At 43.1% G+C, this 12,926-nt stretch overlaps 2 protein-coding genes across 7 annotated transcripts in view; both read right to left on the minus strand.

The window, feature by feature from the left end:
* Positions 1 to 6,196, minus strand: part of HOOK1 (hook microtubule tethering protein 1) — a 40,817-nt gene extending 34,621 nt beyond the window's left edge. Inside the window, exons 1-2 of the mRNA XM_079313721.1 lie at positions 6,064 to 6,196; positions 802 to 914 (exon numbers count right to left, since the gene is read on the minus strand). Of these exons, the coding sequence (XP_079169847.1) occupies positions 802 to 819 (18 nt within the window). The 5' untranslated portion in view covers positions 820 to 914; positions 6,064 to 6,196. The remainder of the gene's footprint in view (positions 1 to 801; positions 915 to 6,063) is intronic.
* Positions 6,101 to 12,926, minus strand: part of FGGY (FGGY carbohydrate kinase domain containing) — a 127,656-nt gene continuing 120,830 nt past the window's right edge. For 3 of the 6 annotated variants that reach the window (XM_079313724.1, XM_079313725.1, XM_079313722.1), the window contains 2 exons: positions 9,242 to 9,303; positions 7,930 to 8,138 (listed from right to left, as the gene is read on the minus strand). In XM_079313724.1, the coding sequence (XP_079169850.1) occupies positions 8,057 to 8,138; positions 9,242 to 9,303 (144 nt within the window). In that variant the 3' untranslated portion in view covers positions 7,930 to 8,056. Of the gene's footprint in view, positions 6,296 to 7,929; positions 8,139 to 9,241; positions 9,304 to 12,926 lie in introns of those variants that run through there. The other 3 variants (XR_013775268.1, XM_079313723.1, XR_013775269.1) reach the window with 3 other exon arrangements.

Raw genomic sequence — 12,926 nt, forward strand, 5'->3', positions numbered from 1 at the left:
CCTTTCAGAATTTCCAATAGTTTCAGTCTGGGAATGCTGGGCTTCCCTTGACTCCATATCTATTGCATAATCAGAAACACATTTTGTTCTCTTTGTTGCACAAGACAAAGCTGAAGAAACCTGGGTGTTATTCCTGTGCACAAATAGAGTAAATACCTAATGGGCTTGTGTGTGTGCAGTGTTTGTAAACACAACTGCTCTGGGCTGCAGCTGACAGAAACCATCACTGCTTGTCCAGCTGAGAGATGTTCTAGAGCTGTGAATGCCCCCCAGCCCTGCACAGCAGGTCAGAATGGAATGGGATGTGCCAGATGAATTTTAGGTGCCACTGTGTTAAATAAAATCTGCTTGCCTGGAGTTCAGTGTCCTGGACTTGGATCTGACCATTGCTGTGATGTCTTACCCAGCCATCCTTTGCTGGGCTACTGTGTGGCTGTTATCTCTGCAGGAGATAATCTTATCAGTGCAGGAAAAGGAAAATCTGAAAACAATGAAAAGACTTTTGGCATCTGATATTTTTCTGTTGAAAATGGAAACAAATACATTTATAACTTCACAGTAAAGGAGCAAGATTTTTTCCAGTAGTTATAGAAACACTAATGTTAAGGCTGGAAAAGCCTTCGAAGATCATTGAATCAACGTTATGGGACATTATTTTAAAACCTCCAGTTGCTCTTATTTAGAGATCCTCCTAACAAGAGGGAAGAATGGTATGAATGGTGCTGATTTTAGATTACTCATTTGGTGAACTCATAGTTTTAAAAGTGGTTCTTGCAAGAGACCTGGTTTCTGAACACTCACCTGGAATCTTTTTGCCATTCAGTCTGTGGTACAGAGAGAATCCCATTCTGGCACCTCAGGAAGGCAGAGAACACACCAGACTTTATTTCAGTACATTTAAGTGACAGACACAACTGCAGAGGAGGAAAACAGTGACAATTAGTTATGTGTGATACCTACGCTGAGTTTCTGCTAATCACAGTAAATTATTATTAATTCATTGAATATGTCAACCAAATTACTAATTTAGTGAAGACTTTGCACTACATCTCTCCCAGGAACCACAGCAACTCCAGCTGCCCCACCTGCCACCAGTGAGCCCCTCTCCCAGCAGGAACCAGCTGTGGGCATTTATTCAGTGGGAAGTGCTCTGGACTGACAGTGCAGGCAGTGCTGACACAGGCTACTAAACAAGGTATTCTCAAAGTCTGTGTAAGAACCAGGACCAAGACCTTCTCCCTGGAATTAATGTAGGTTCCCTCACAAAAAGCAGGAGAAATCCCATTTTTATATTCCCCAAAAAATCAGTAACTGTATTTTTATTCACTCATTGCTTTCACATCTACAGGGTGCCACTTTTGAAATGCCCATGAAGTCTTAGGCTGCCAAAAAGTAACAGATGATCTCAGAGGATACTGTTAAATTACAATATGAACTTGTGGAATGGGTAAAATGCACCAGAAAATCACACAATTTGTATTTGACTATGCAAAAACCTCCAACCTATTACAAAAATCAACAGCCCAATAATCACATTTGTAAGTGTGAAAGCTGGAGATGTAACAAACATGAAGTCTCATCTTAAGTATGAACTCACTTCTGAGAAGACAGCTTGTCTTTTTAATCAGCAGCATAAAATCCAGCTATCCCATAAAATTAATTTCTATGGGTAAAATTCAGGAACAGGACACACCAGGCTTAGGTCTGGTTCTGTCCCACATTCCTGCTTTCCAAGTGAAACATTTGCCTAAAATGAAACAGTGATCTAGGCATAATTACATTGGTTTGCAGTCCTGTAACAGCTTTTTACACAAACAAAAGTAGTGGAAGATTCATTTTTAACAATTCAGTAAGTTGGTTTCTAGTCATGCATAAAGGTTTTTTTAATCTGTTTACTGTTTTTAAGTAAAGCTGTGTGGTCTTATAGAGGAAAGTTGTTCAAAGATGTCTCATCCCAATGTAAGCTCACTAAGTGTTTATTCCAGCCCAGGATCTGTTTAACAGGAAAGGGACAGAACAGATTTAGAGGGTCCTTCTGTCAAGACAGCCACTGGTGTGGGCTCCTGTCCCCCCCCAGAGCATCTCCAGGCACTGGATAATCTGTGTAAGACCCTAAACGTGTCTGTTAAATGCCTTCTTTGAGGCTCTGAGCCACATGGTTGGGATTACAGCATTTAAATAGTATTTCCAAGTGAATACAAGGATGAAGCACAGAATAGTGGAGGGAGGTACATTCATAATTGCATTTAGAAAGGGATTTCAGGATTTTTAAGGCACACGTTCTGCACCACTGGAGCCAGTGTGAGCTTGGCACCTTGAAGCAAGTGCAAGTTATATTTACAAGCCATTCACACTTTTTTCACCACTCTATAAAAATATCTAAGTACAAAGGAGAACAAAGAGCTGTGTTTTAATGCTGGTGCAATAAAAGGACTTTTTTATCTTTAAAATAAAGATAATAGAGCATAGCCCCAGGCCACCACTGCCACTATCCCCATTCTCTGGGAGCACAACAAATCAGTGGATCCCCAACAGCCAGGGATACCTCAGGAGAGACACCATGTAATACTTCAGGTTGTTTCATGTTTTTCTAACACAGTTTTATAACATACAGGAAAAGGAGGCTTTGAACAGAACCCATCCAGGACAAACAGCAACCACATGGCCTCAAAACCTGTTTCAAATAATGCCCCAGTAGTTACAGTTTCAAATACAAAGACACAACAACAAAGCATCAACTTTCCTCTTTCTCTGGCCTGGTTAATTTTCCCTTTTCCATCTGTGAGTATGACCTAATGATACAGACTTTATTTGTATTTAATTTTGAGATCTGCAGAGGAGAAGTACCATATACAAGCTGGGTCTATGTTGTTTTTCTTAGCTGTACATACTTGGCCAGGCTTTCCTTCCCTCCACACCATTATTTACACTCCAGAGCACTGACTCCAGTGCAATGCATTATCCATGTTATGGCTGTTTATAGAGTAGAAGTGGTCCCTGTAACATGTCTGTTTTTCATGTCTTAAACCAATAAAACTTTTACATTGAACTTATCAAAACCATTCTGTGTAGATCTAAGTCTGTTGTGACTGAAATCAGTAATAAAGCTTCTCTTGATGCCCCATGGAACAGAATTAAGGCAACACTGAGCTCTCTTAATAAATTCCGCTCTGGTAAAAGTTTTATTTAAAAAATGTGGTTAACCCAAAGCTTTTAAAGAAGATTAATGTGGACTTATAAAAAATGTCTGATTTTATTATTAGTAGTAATTCATACAGTTTGTCCTGAAGTTTTCCTTTTCAGCTTCAGTTTGAACCATATGTTCAGGAAGTTCAACTGAAAAGCGATCCTTCAGCAATATTATTTTTTTCTAATTAACAATAACCACAGAGGTATTTTAGAGAAACCTACAGAGTCCCTCAGAAGATTGTGGAGTGGGATAGATTAAAACAGGATTTTGTCTATTTTATGAAAAATTCACTGAAGCACAAATGGGTCAACTTCAGAGGAGTCCTTCCTTTCCTGTTCCTCCAAACAAAGGATTCTGAGTGCAGCAAATCTTAATTTCCATGGGATTCTTTTGTGAAAAGCCTTGAAGGACTCTGGGATCCATCAGTGCCCTCCTGGCCTCGCTGGGACTGAGCACAGGCACAGCAGTGCAGCCGTGGGATCCCCAGATGTTGATCCCCCACCCCAGTGGGTCAAAGCTGGTCAGAGGTGATGGGTGCCAAACACAAAATTCAAGGAGAAGCTGGAAGCTGGATGCCAGACTGGGTTTATACAGACTGGATGGGGATTTAGGAATAAACACAGCTGGGGGCTCAGCCAAGTGCTCTGTGTGTGCAAACAAAATACAGGAGGCACAAAGACAAACCCTACAGTCCAATGAAAACAAGCAAAAAGTACAAGTTTGAGCGACCTTCATAAAAACACCTTTGGGCCGAATTTCACATCCCCAGTCCTTCTACACATGATGTAACTGATGGCATCAGGAACATTTTCTTTCTGGATTTCAAACATTTCCCTTTCTCAGTGGCAGCAGATGAGGTGATGCTGGGTGCAGAGCCCCTGCACTGAGGGCTCTTGGAGACTTCTCATTACAGCACAGCTCACACAAATTCCTCACTGGATGTTTTTAAGAACAAAGATCATTGTTCAGCTCAACAGAACGATCCCATCAAAATGGCTGCACAATGTTGTTTTCACTGGGGTCCCTGTCAAGTTGCATCAGTTGAGATGCTAAGGTTTTATTTCCCTGACCTGTCACACAGCTCACTGTGCCCTGGAGCTGCCAGTCAAGCTGTGCTGCTTCTGCTGAGATGCTGTTTGTGCTTTGCTGGGTTTGTTGGTGGTGCCAGCCCTGACATTCAATTTTCCTGTTTTCTGAACAGCACAAATTCATTGCTGTCACTGTATGTGCTGCCTAATCTTACTGTCCTCACATTCTGCCCCTTTTTGCTCCTGAGACCTCAGCAGCAGTCTGAGTAAAAAAAGGATGTGGCAATTGGTTTTCCTGAGGTACAAGCTGTTCCTTGCTGTGCCTGCTGGTTTATCTGGGATAACTGGCTCTGGAGACTCTCTGGACAACTCCACCTTGATGCAGCTGCAATGTTCCTGTCCACCCATATCCCTGAGAGCTTCCACCATGACCCAGGGAGCTTCCAGAGTACGATCCACAGGGAAAGAAACTGTGGAAAGGAAACCCTCCCCTAGCTGGTCTGTGAATCTCTGCACATACCAGTGTAGAAAAGCAAAGGCTCAATTTTTGCACACATTGCAGAGGAAAACCATGTATTGAAAATAAAGAACCACATTCATTTGCAGAAAGAGGGTTTATTAATTCTGCTAACTTCCTTGTAAACATTAAATAACCTCCAATATGCTTAGCATATCTTCATTTTTTTAATTTGGGAAATTGCTGTCTGACCCCCTATTGGAGGCAGTCCCTGGTTAGCAGCACTAACCTGCCCTCCCTGCAGACAAAGGTAATATTTACCTCTGTCTGCATTCTGGCACATGCCAAACAGCAAGTCTGAGCTCTTGGGATCAGATTTATTTATCCTCTAACTTTCCCACAGCATTTCAAAACCCACTTGGGCTTGAATGATCCTGCAGCCATTCGCATTTATCATTTGACACATGTCAGATCAAACAACTCTGTGAAATATCAAACAGGCCTCCAGCATTTTGCTTTTGTGTAATTTATTGAATCTCTGGGATAACATTCCACAAAAAGCAGCATGGAAGTTCCTAATCTCACCAGGCTCCAGTCAGAGGTTGCTTGGTGTTCTGGGAGACTGGAGAGGGGAAAAAAATGAAAATGTTCTTTATTGTGGAACTGTGCTGCTTTTCACACCTCTTGTGAAATGCAACACAATAAGCCAAGGAAACAACCTCGACCCCTAAGTGTTTATAAATCAGCATTTACTGAGTGAGCAGTACATAATGAATGGGTTGAAAGAGACCCAGCAAGGAAAACCATGATGTGATTACCTTGTGATGCAGTTACTGGCAATACTCTGGTGGAAGTGTCACTACCCATGGCTGCATCCAGAACCTTCTAGTGAAGGTGCTTCTGGAATTCTTACCTGGAGAAGTCCTACAGTTGCCCTGGCAGGGAGGAAAATGCAGAGTGAGATGAAAAGTCTGATTAATTAAAAGGCAGACCTAGAGATTTTAACTTGCCTCTAAAATTTCAAATCAGATTCCAGTGTAGAAAGCAGCTGGATTTTTCCCTAGGTATTGCCAAATCCAAACAGTTCACACTGGCTCTGCCCTTTCCTAAGGCTGGAATCCCAGTTCCCAGAAGGATTCCATGTCAAGCAGAATACTTTATTTTCCAAGGGCTGGTGCAGCAGGGATCCCTTGTAGAAGGGTTCCTCTGGATACTGTACCATGATTGAACAGTGTAGGGGCATTTGGACAGCAGAGAAACATTCTGCATTCAAGAGATTTTAATTTTCAAAGTGCTTAAGAGACATATGGAACTGAAATGCATGAGAATAACCTATATATACATATAACAATAACCAATCCCATGTGAACATTTGATTTGCAGGTTACCTGTGTGACAGGCTGTCATTCCTGACTCTTGCCTTGTGAGAAATCTTCACCTGGCTGGTCTCATGGAGTTTGTTATTAAGAGCTGCTCTTTGCTTCTTTGGAACCAATCATATTCTTGGCTTCTCCATGTGAGTGGAGCCTGGGCCTCTCTGCAGGACTCTTGGAGCAAATGATGACAGCGTGGTTGCTTCCCTTCTTTTAATTTGCATGATAAAAATCTGTCAGGTTGCACCTGAAGGAGTGAGGATGGCAGGGTCTTGACTGACCCCAGGGAGCCCTTTCCAAACTTCCTCAAGCCATGACTGAGGTTTCTCTTGGACTGGGGCAGTGGGATGGGTTTGTCACTGTGCTGCTGCCACAGGCTGAACGACCCAGCAATGCTTGGCACAGCCCAGGCACTCATGTGGAACCCTCAGAGGGCAGTTTAACAAGGATGCTTCAAGCCACAATCAGAGTTCAACATTACAGTGCCCATCAACCTGCAGCTGAAGAGTGCTAGAACTCTTGAGCTTTAACATTTTACTTCTTGGCTCAATTAGAATTAAATTTTAATTTGAGAACTTGGCAAACTGAACAAATAAGTCTTGTATAACACAAAGATGGTCAGGCAGCCTCGCTGCAGAATCCTGCAGCAGTGTTTGTGTTATCACAGCTGATTACTCAGCCACTGGGATACAGAGTTCTTACAAATCTGCTTTTAAAATGGAAAATGCAACTACAAAGTACAAGTATCACAAGGGGAGAAAGGCATTAAAAGACCATGCAGGAAATGTGAACAAATCTCTGTAACTGTGTCATGCAAGCCCATGCAAGGCACACAGAGTCCTTGAGCCCTGTGCATCTATATTTTACACCAAGTCAGTGTGATTGTTTGTTCCCTTTCCAGACTCCCTACACCCCTCATGTTAAGTCTTGGTACCAGTTCAGCCAGAGAAATCGAGGCCACTTTGAGGATAATGATATAAATAGCAGGAAGTTTATGGAAACTTCACTGAAATTGTTTGTGCTGAGCTGCAAAGAGGTAAAAGTGCTGGTGCAGTGCCAGCCAACCCTGCACAGCTGTCCCTGTATAACCTGTACCTTTGCCATCCATTTGGAGTCTGGGGACTACATTTTTATACACTAATTGCATATTAAAATAGAGATATTAAAATTTATGAATACTTACTAGTTACAACACACTGGTCTCCAATTGCTTTTTCCCACTCTGTCTTTTCAGCTGACAGGTTTTATCATGCCCCTGAGTTGGGAGCTCTGACACCCCACTATGTCAGAGTACTTTTCTTCTTTGTTTTACTCTCTTTGTTATGATGTTTCTTCATTTTATTCCCATCAATTATCTTTCATTGTCTTTAATTGTGTCCCTGAACTTGTAAAGCTGTTTTTCCTAACAATGGTACTTTGGAAATGGCAACAATTGCTTTTCCATGAACTACAAGGCAGGAAGTGCATTGTTTCTTTTAAAAAATTACCAGATGTTTTTCAGGGCTGACTACTAAGATTTTAAAAAAAGCCAGAAACTATTATTTTCCAAATAACCCAAGTGTAATTTTGTTATTGTGTGACTCCTGTTTGCGTTTAACTGGGAATTGCATCCTAGACCAATACTAAATAAGGAATTTCTCTCAAGCTAAGTGTGTAAAGTCCATCTCTGTGAACACTGACTCCATGGACTCAAGTCCATCTGAGTGAATCATGTTATTCCTTGTGCAGTCCAAATACTGGCACTGAGGTACCTGCAACTGATTGTCTTGTGTTCTCTGACTGGAACAAATGAATATTCCTTGTCCCTGTATGCAGGGATTATTGACAGAAAATACCCAGTGTTTCACAGTAAACAGACTGCATTTTATTTCTCATTAAAAATTAAAATGCATACTTGAATGATAAAAGTATATTTTTAACATGGACAGTACAGTAAGAAGAAATTACCCACATCACACATGCCTGGAAATTTGTTATCCCTGCTGTTCCCAGACCCCATCCCTCTGGATCACACGCTGCTCATGATGGAGCGATACTCTCTCTGGTGCTCCACAAGCTTCAAAAATACTTTGTATTTCTTGTCATAAAATCTGTGTAAGAAAGTTAATGTCAGCAAAGCCTGAGATTTGAAGATTTAAATCCCCTGCAATATCTGTGGTTATATATTTATATATGTTGCTCCTCTTAGCATTAAAAACACTTTGACTCTTTCCTGGGTACTGCTGCTGCCAGGATCAGAGCTCTCCCTGTGCACTGCCGGGCAGTTTCCTCCCAAACTGTGATTTCCAGTTGCAATTCCACCTTTCATTTCCCTACAGCCAGCTTGGGTGTTCAGACAGTTTTCCTCAGAGTTCTCTGTAAGAGTGAGGAGACACTGGAGCTTCACAGAATTCATCCAGGTGGGAAAAACCCTCCAAGATCTCCGAGTCTGTTCCCCAGCAGTGCCCAGGCCGCAGCTGGCCCTGGGCTTTTAAATCCCTTCAGGGATGGGAACTCCACCCCTGCCCTGTGCTAGGACTGGACAACCCTTTCCATGAAGACATTTTCCCAAATATCCAGTCTAAACTTTCCTTGGCACAGCTTGAGGCCGTTTCCCCTTGTCCTGTCGCTGTTCCCTGGAGCGGATCCCAAATCCCCCCCGGCTGTCCTGTCAGGGAGTTGTGCAGGAGCCCCCCGGAGCCTCCTTTTCTCCAGGCTGAGCCCCTTCCCAGCTCCCTCAGCCCCTCCTGGGCTTGGACAGCTCCGGCCCCTCGGTTGTGTCCGTGCTGGGGCCCAGAGCCGGGCACAGGCCCCGGGTCCCCCCTCGGGTCCCCCTCAGGTTCCCCCGTCCCTCAGCCCGGAGCCGCCATTGCCGCCAGGGGGAGCCCGCGCGCCGCCGCCCGTGGGACACGGAGCCCTTCAAAGCAACGTGAATTACCCTTAAATATAATACAATAGAATATAACCCTTGGAAATGAACAGAGGCAATCCTTTAAAATATAATATTAGTAATCATTGGAACATAATATAAATAATATAGCTCTAAACATTAATGGAAATAATCCTTACAAATACAGTATGAACAATATTTATAATATACTGTGATTCTTAAAGTATCCGTATGCTAAACACTACCGCAGGCTGTAAATAGACACACCCCAAACTCATCCCCAACTTTATCTCCTGTGAAGTCTCTCACCAGGGCCAGCGTTACCTTTTGTGCTCGTGGTTGGGCTGCACGACTCTCCCAATTTTCCCCATTTTCGCCATGGCCTCCTAGGGAAAGACAAACACCAACTGCAAAAGCCTGTTTTGATTTAAAATACTTTTTGACAAGAACAAGATGTTTCAAAACCAATCGGAACATTAGTGATGTATTTTGTTTCGGCTGAACGGGCCAGATGGCAGCAAATATGTTCAATCCCATTATAAAGTAGTCAAGAGAACAAAGCTCTGCAGACCCTCAGTAACCAAAATCTGTTCCTCTCTCTCACTGGGAGACCCAGGCGGAACAGACTTATCTTTTATTATTTACTCTAACCAAAGGAAATGTTAAACACTGCATCCCCGGAGGGGAGGGTTCTCAAATAAAATGATACTGTACTTGAGATCCTGTAATCATATTCCCTGCAGCAAGGGAGGACTCAAGGGTGCTCCACAAGTTCAAGGTAACCTGGGAAGGTCTGTTCTGCAGCTCAGAGCTGCCCTCACATTCCAGCACAAAGGTGGAAGAGGCATACTCTGTTTCTGCTCTGCTTTTGGCCAAAATGAAGTCAGAGCTCACAGAATCCCCTGCAGAAGGAGTCACTGGGACAGTCACGTGTGGAAGGGAGAGGGATGAGTAATTTGCTTCCTTTCCTGATCTCTGTGAGATTCTGATTTTCTGTGGGTTCTCCCAAGCAATCCCACTGGAATGAGAATCACCGAAGTGAAGAGGACTGAGCTGTCAGGATGCAGTGGAGGCAGCAGACACTTAGTGATTTCACAAGGAGAATCAAAGCAACAGCTTTTAGATGGGAGAATGCTAAAAACATCAAAGGTCAGCACTCAAGAATCAGTGTGTGACTAAATCAGGGTTCAGAGTTTCTAAGCAGGACCCAGAACCTGTTTTAATGCAGTGCCTAAGAAGGAGAACCCTGGAGAACAGGCAGCCTGTGCTGCTGCTGGGACCTTCCAGCTGGCTGCTGCAGCTGGAGTTTTAAAAGGCTGGGATGATTTTACAGGCTGGAATACCTGCTCTAGTGAATTCTGTGCTTTCCACTAATCCAGCACTTGACAGCAGAGGATCTCACAGCACTTCACAACGTGGATGAGCAATGTCAGAGCAGTGTCACCAGCCCAGGGCAGGCTCTACTGAAGGCAAAAGCATTGCCAGGTGTGCAGTCATGACTTGACTCTGCTAAAGGTGCTGATACACCAGCAGGGAATATTTCTGTGCTCTCATATGCCCACTCTCTTTCATACAGAGGTGCAGAGGTTGATTGTACTTCGATTCTCCAAGAAACACCCTTGAAATAACACTTGCAGAGAGATAGTGTGTTCTTTTCCCTGGGACATGTGAGCCTGCTGGCACTGAGACTCTGCACAGCAGCCAGATTAAAATACTGCCATGGAAAGGCTGATACCCTTCCAAGTAAGAGAAATGGGCATTTTATTCCCTGTCCTTCAACAGGTGACACTGACAATGCTCAAGCATTGTCCCTGTTTACAATAGTCAGTCTCTTACAACTCCCTTACATGGCCAGCTGGATTTACAGGCTATCCAAAAAATGAATGAACACTCAGGAAAAAAACCCCTCAAAGTAAAAGCCAATTCCCTCTGGCACAATGGCTACTGCTTTTCCATTGTGCCTTAGGGAAAACAAACCCCCTGAAACATTCTCTCACTAATGGGAGAGTCACCTTCCTTTCTGCTCCCTGCTTTACACCTCCTTTTGAACTGCCCTGGAGACACTGCACGAAAATAGACCCACAACATCCAAAGTATCTAAATAGGCAATCCATTTTTTATCCCAGGTGCAACAAAACTGAAAGGCAGGGCCAGACTTTGCATTCCCCTCTCTGTGCCCTCCTGTTCTGCTTTACTCTTACTTTACTCTTACAGCTTCCAGAAGCTGGTGCTTCTCTTCTGCTGGACCCCCACCATCCACCCTGAGCCAAGGAGGAAGATTCCCAAGTTTATCTGTCTTCCAGTTTATCAGCTAAAATACTTTAGTGTTTTTAAATCTTCTGGAAATACATAGACCTTTGAGAATCCCCAGCACTGAAGTACCACAGCAACTACCATGGTTCTGTGGAATAACATGGCAAAAAAATACACAGCCAGCAGTTTTCAACAACTCACCCATTCTGTGCTGCTCAAAATATCTTAAATTAATTCCCTCTCTCAATTCACATTTTAGTTGTGTGTTTGTCTGTGTTTTAAAGTCAGTTTGGTCATTGTTAGCTTGAACAAAAAAACTTTACTCCCAGAGGAGAGTCTTTTCAACAATTTTCTGGGGACAAAGAGGAACAGAACATTGAAAATATGAATTTATAATGAAATGGGAAACAAAGGAACATTAGAATTGCATTACTGAATCGGATCAACCTTGTGCACTGCTCTGTCTCCAACAAAGCCTTAAATATAGCAAAGTGATAATACTGCTGTTCAGAAATAGTTTGTTTGAGGGTTGACATCCAAATCCATAATTCCAGTCACCAAGGATTTCACAATCGTAATTTGAATGACGCTCTATCTTCTTTGTTTGCCAGTCTAGACAGCACAATGAATACAGTGATTTAAAACACAATGAATTCTCTCTTAAAACAAAATATTTTGTAAAATTGCTTTTTAATCATTTCTTTTCTCTCTTTCCATAAAGGCTACGCTATAAATAAACCCTGAAAGTTCGCATTTGATCATCGTTTCTAAAGGCTGGGCAAGAGGCAAGTGAAGGGTTTACACAGAAAAAAAAGAGAGGCACTGTGGAGCAGAAATAAAGGGATGCATTCATGATTTCTAACCTTTTGTTGGAGTGTCAGCACTGAGACAGATACAAGGCAGTAAACACTCTGCTCTCCATGGAGAGACCCAGCCCAGCAGGGTTATCCCTGCCTGGGAAGGGACAGGGAACCAAACTCTCCAAGGCCCACCAAGATCTCAGAACAAGCTCCCATTTTGCTGGGAAGATCAGAAGCCACTCAAATCCACTCAGTCCTGGTGGCTGAATTCCACTCTCCAGCATCATCTGGGGCAGGGGATCCACATTTACCCAGCTAAGGAATCCAGGGCAGCCTCAACAGGCAGTGGATCTCCAAGGGAAACCCTACTGGAACTCAGGGAAAATCCTACCTAGGGAGCCCAACTTTGACACAGCACCCAACAGCTGGAAATTCCAACTGTTGTCTCTTCCATAATGGGAAAGAAAAGGTTTTTAACCCTGTGTGGAAGAGGCAGCAGGAGAAGCCCATCAGCCTGGCACAGGAGCCACCTTGGAGATCATCAAGCCCAACCTAGAACAGTCCCCAGGTTTGATTTTCAGCAGTGACTCAAGGTCTGATGAAAATTAATGGGATGTGAGCCCTTAAAATACATAGCAGATGAGAAATCAGATTTAGGGGCATCAGCCTTAGTTTAGAAAGTTCAGTAACAGAATTCCAGTTGGGCTTTTTCCTTATTTTGAGACTTAAAAAATTGTATCTGAAGTTAAATGAATAAGACATCCCAAGCACAAATTCCTAGCTGTGTTCTCACCAGTCAGTCATTTGGGTAATTGCAAGAAATGCTTGGACTTTAACCTAAGGTAGTTATTAACAATGAAACCACAGATCATTTCAGGTTCTCCTGTACCATTTCAGTGGCTGAAAGCACGTGGCTGCACATGGAGCAGCAAAGCACAAACTGGGGTGATCAGATG

Source organism: Erithacus rubecula, assembly GCF_903797595.1.
Source record: "Erithacus rubecula genome assembly, chromosome: 10".
NCBI classification, from domain to species: domain Eukaryota; kingdom Metazoa; phylum Chordata; class Aves; order Passeriformes; family Muscicapidae; genus Erithacus; species Erithacus rubecula.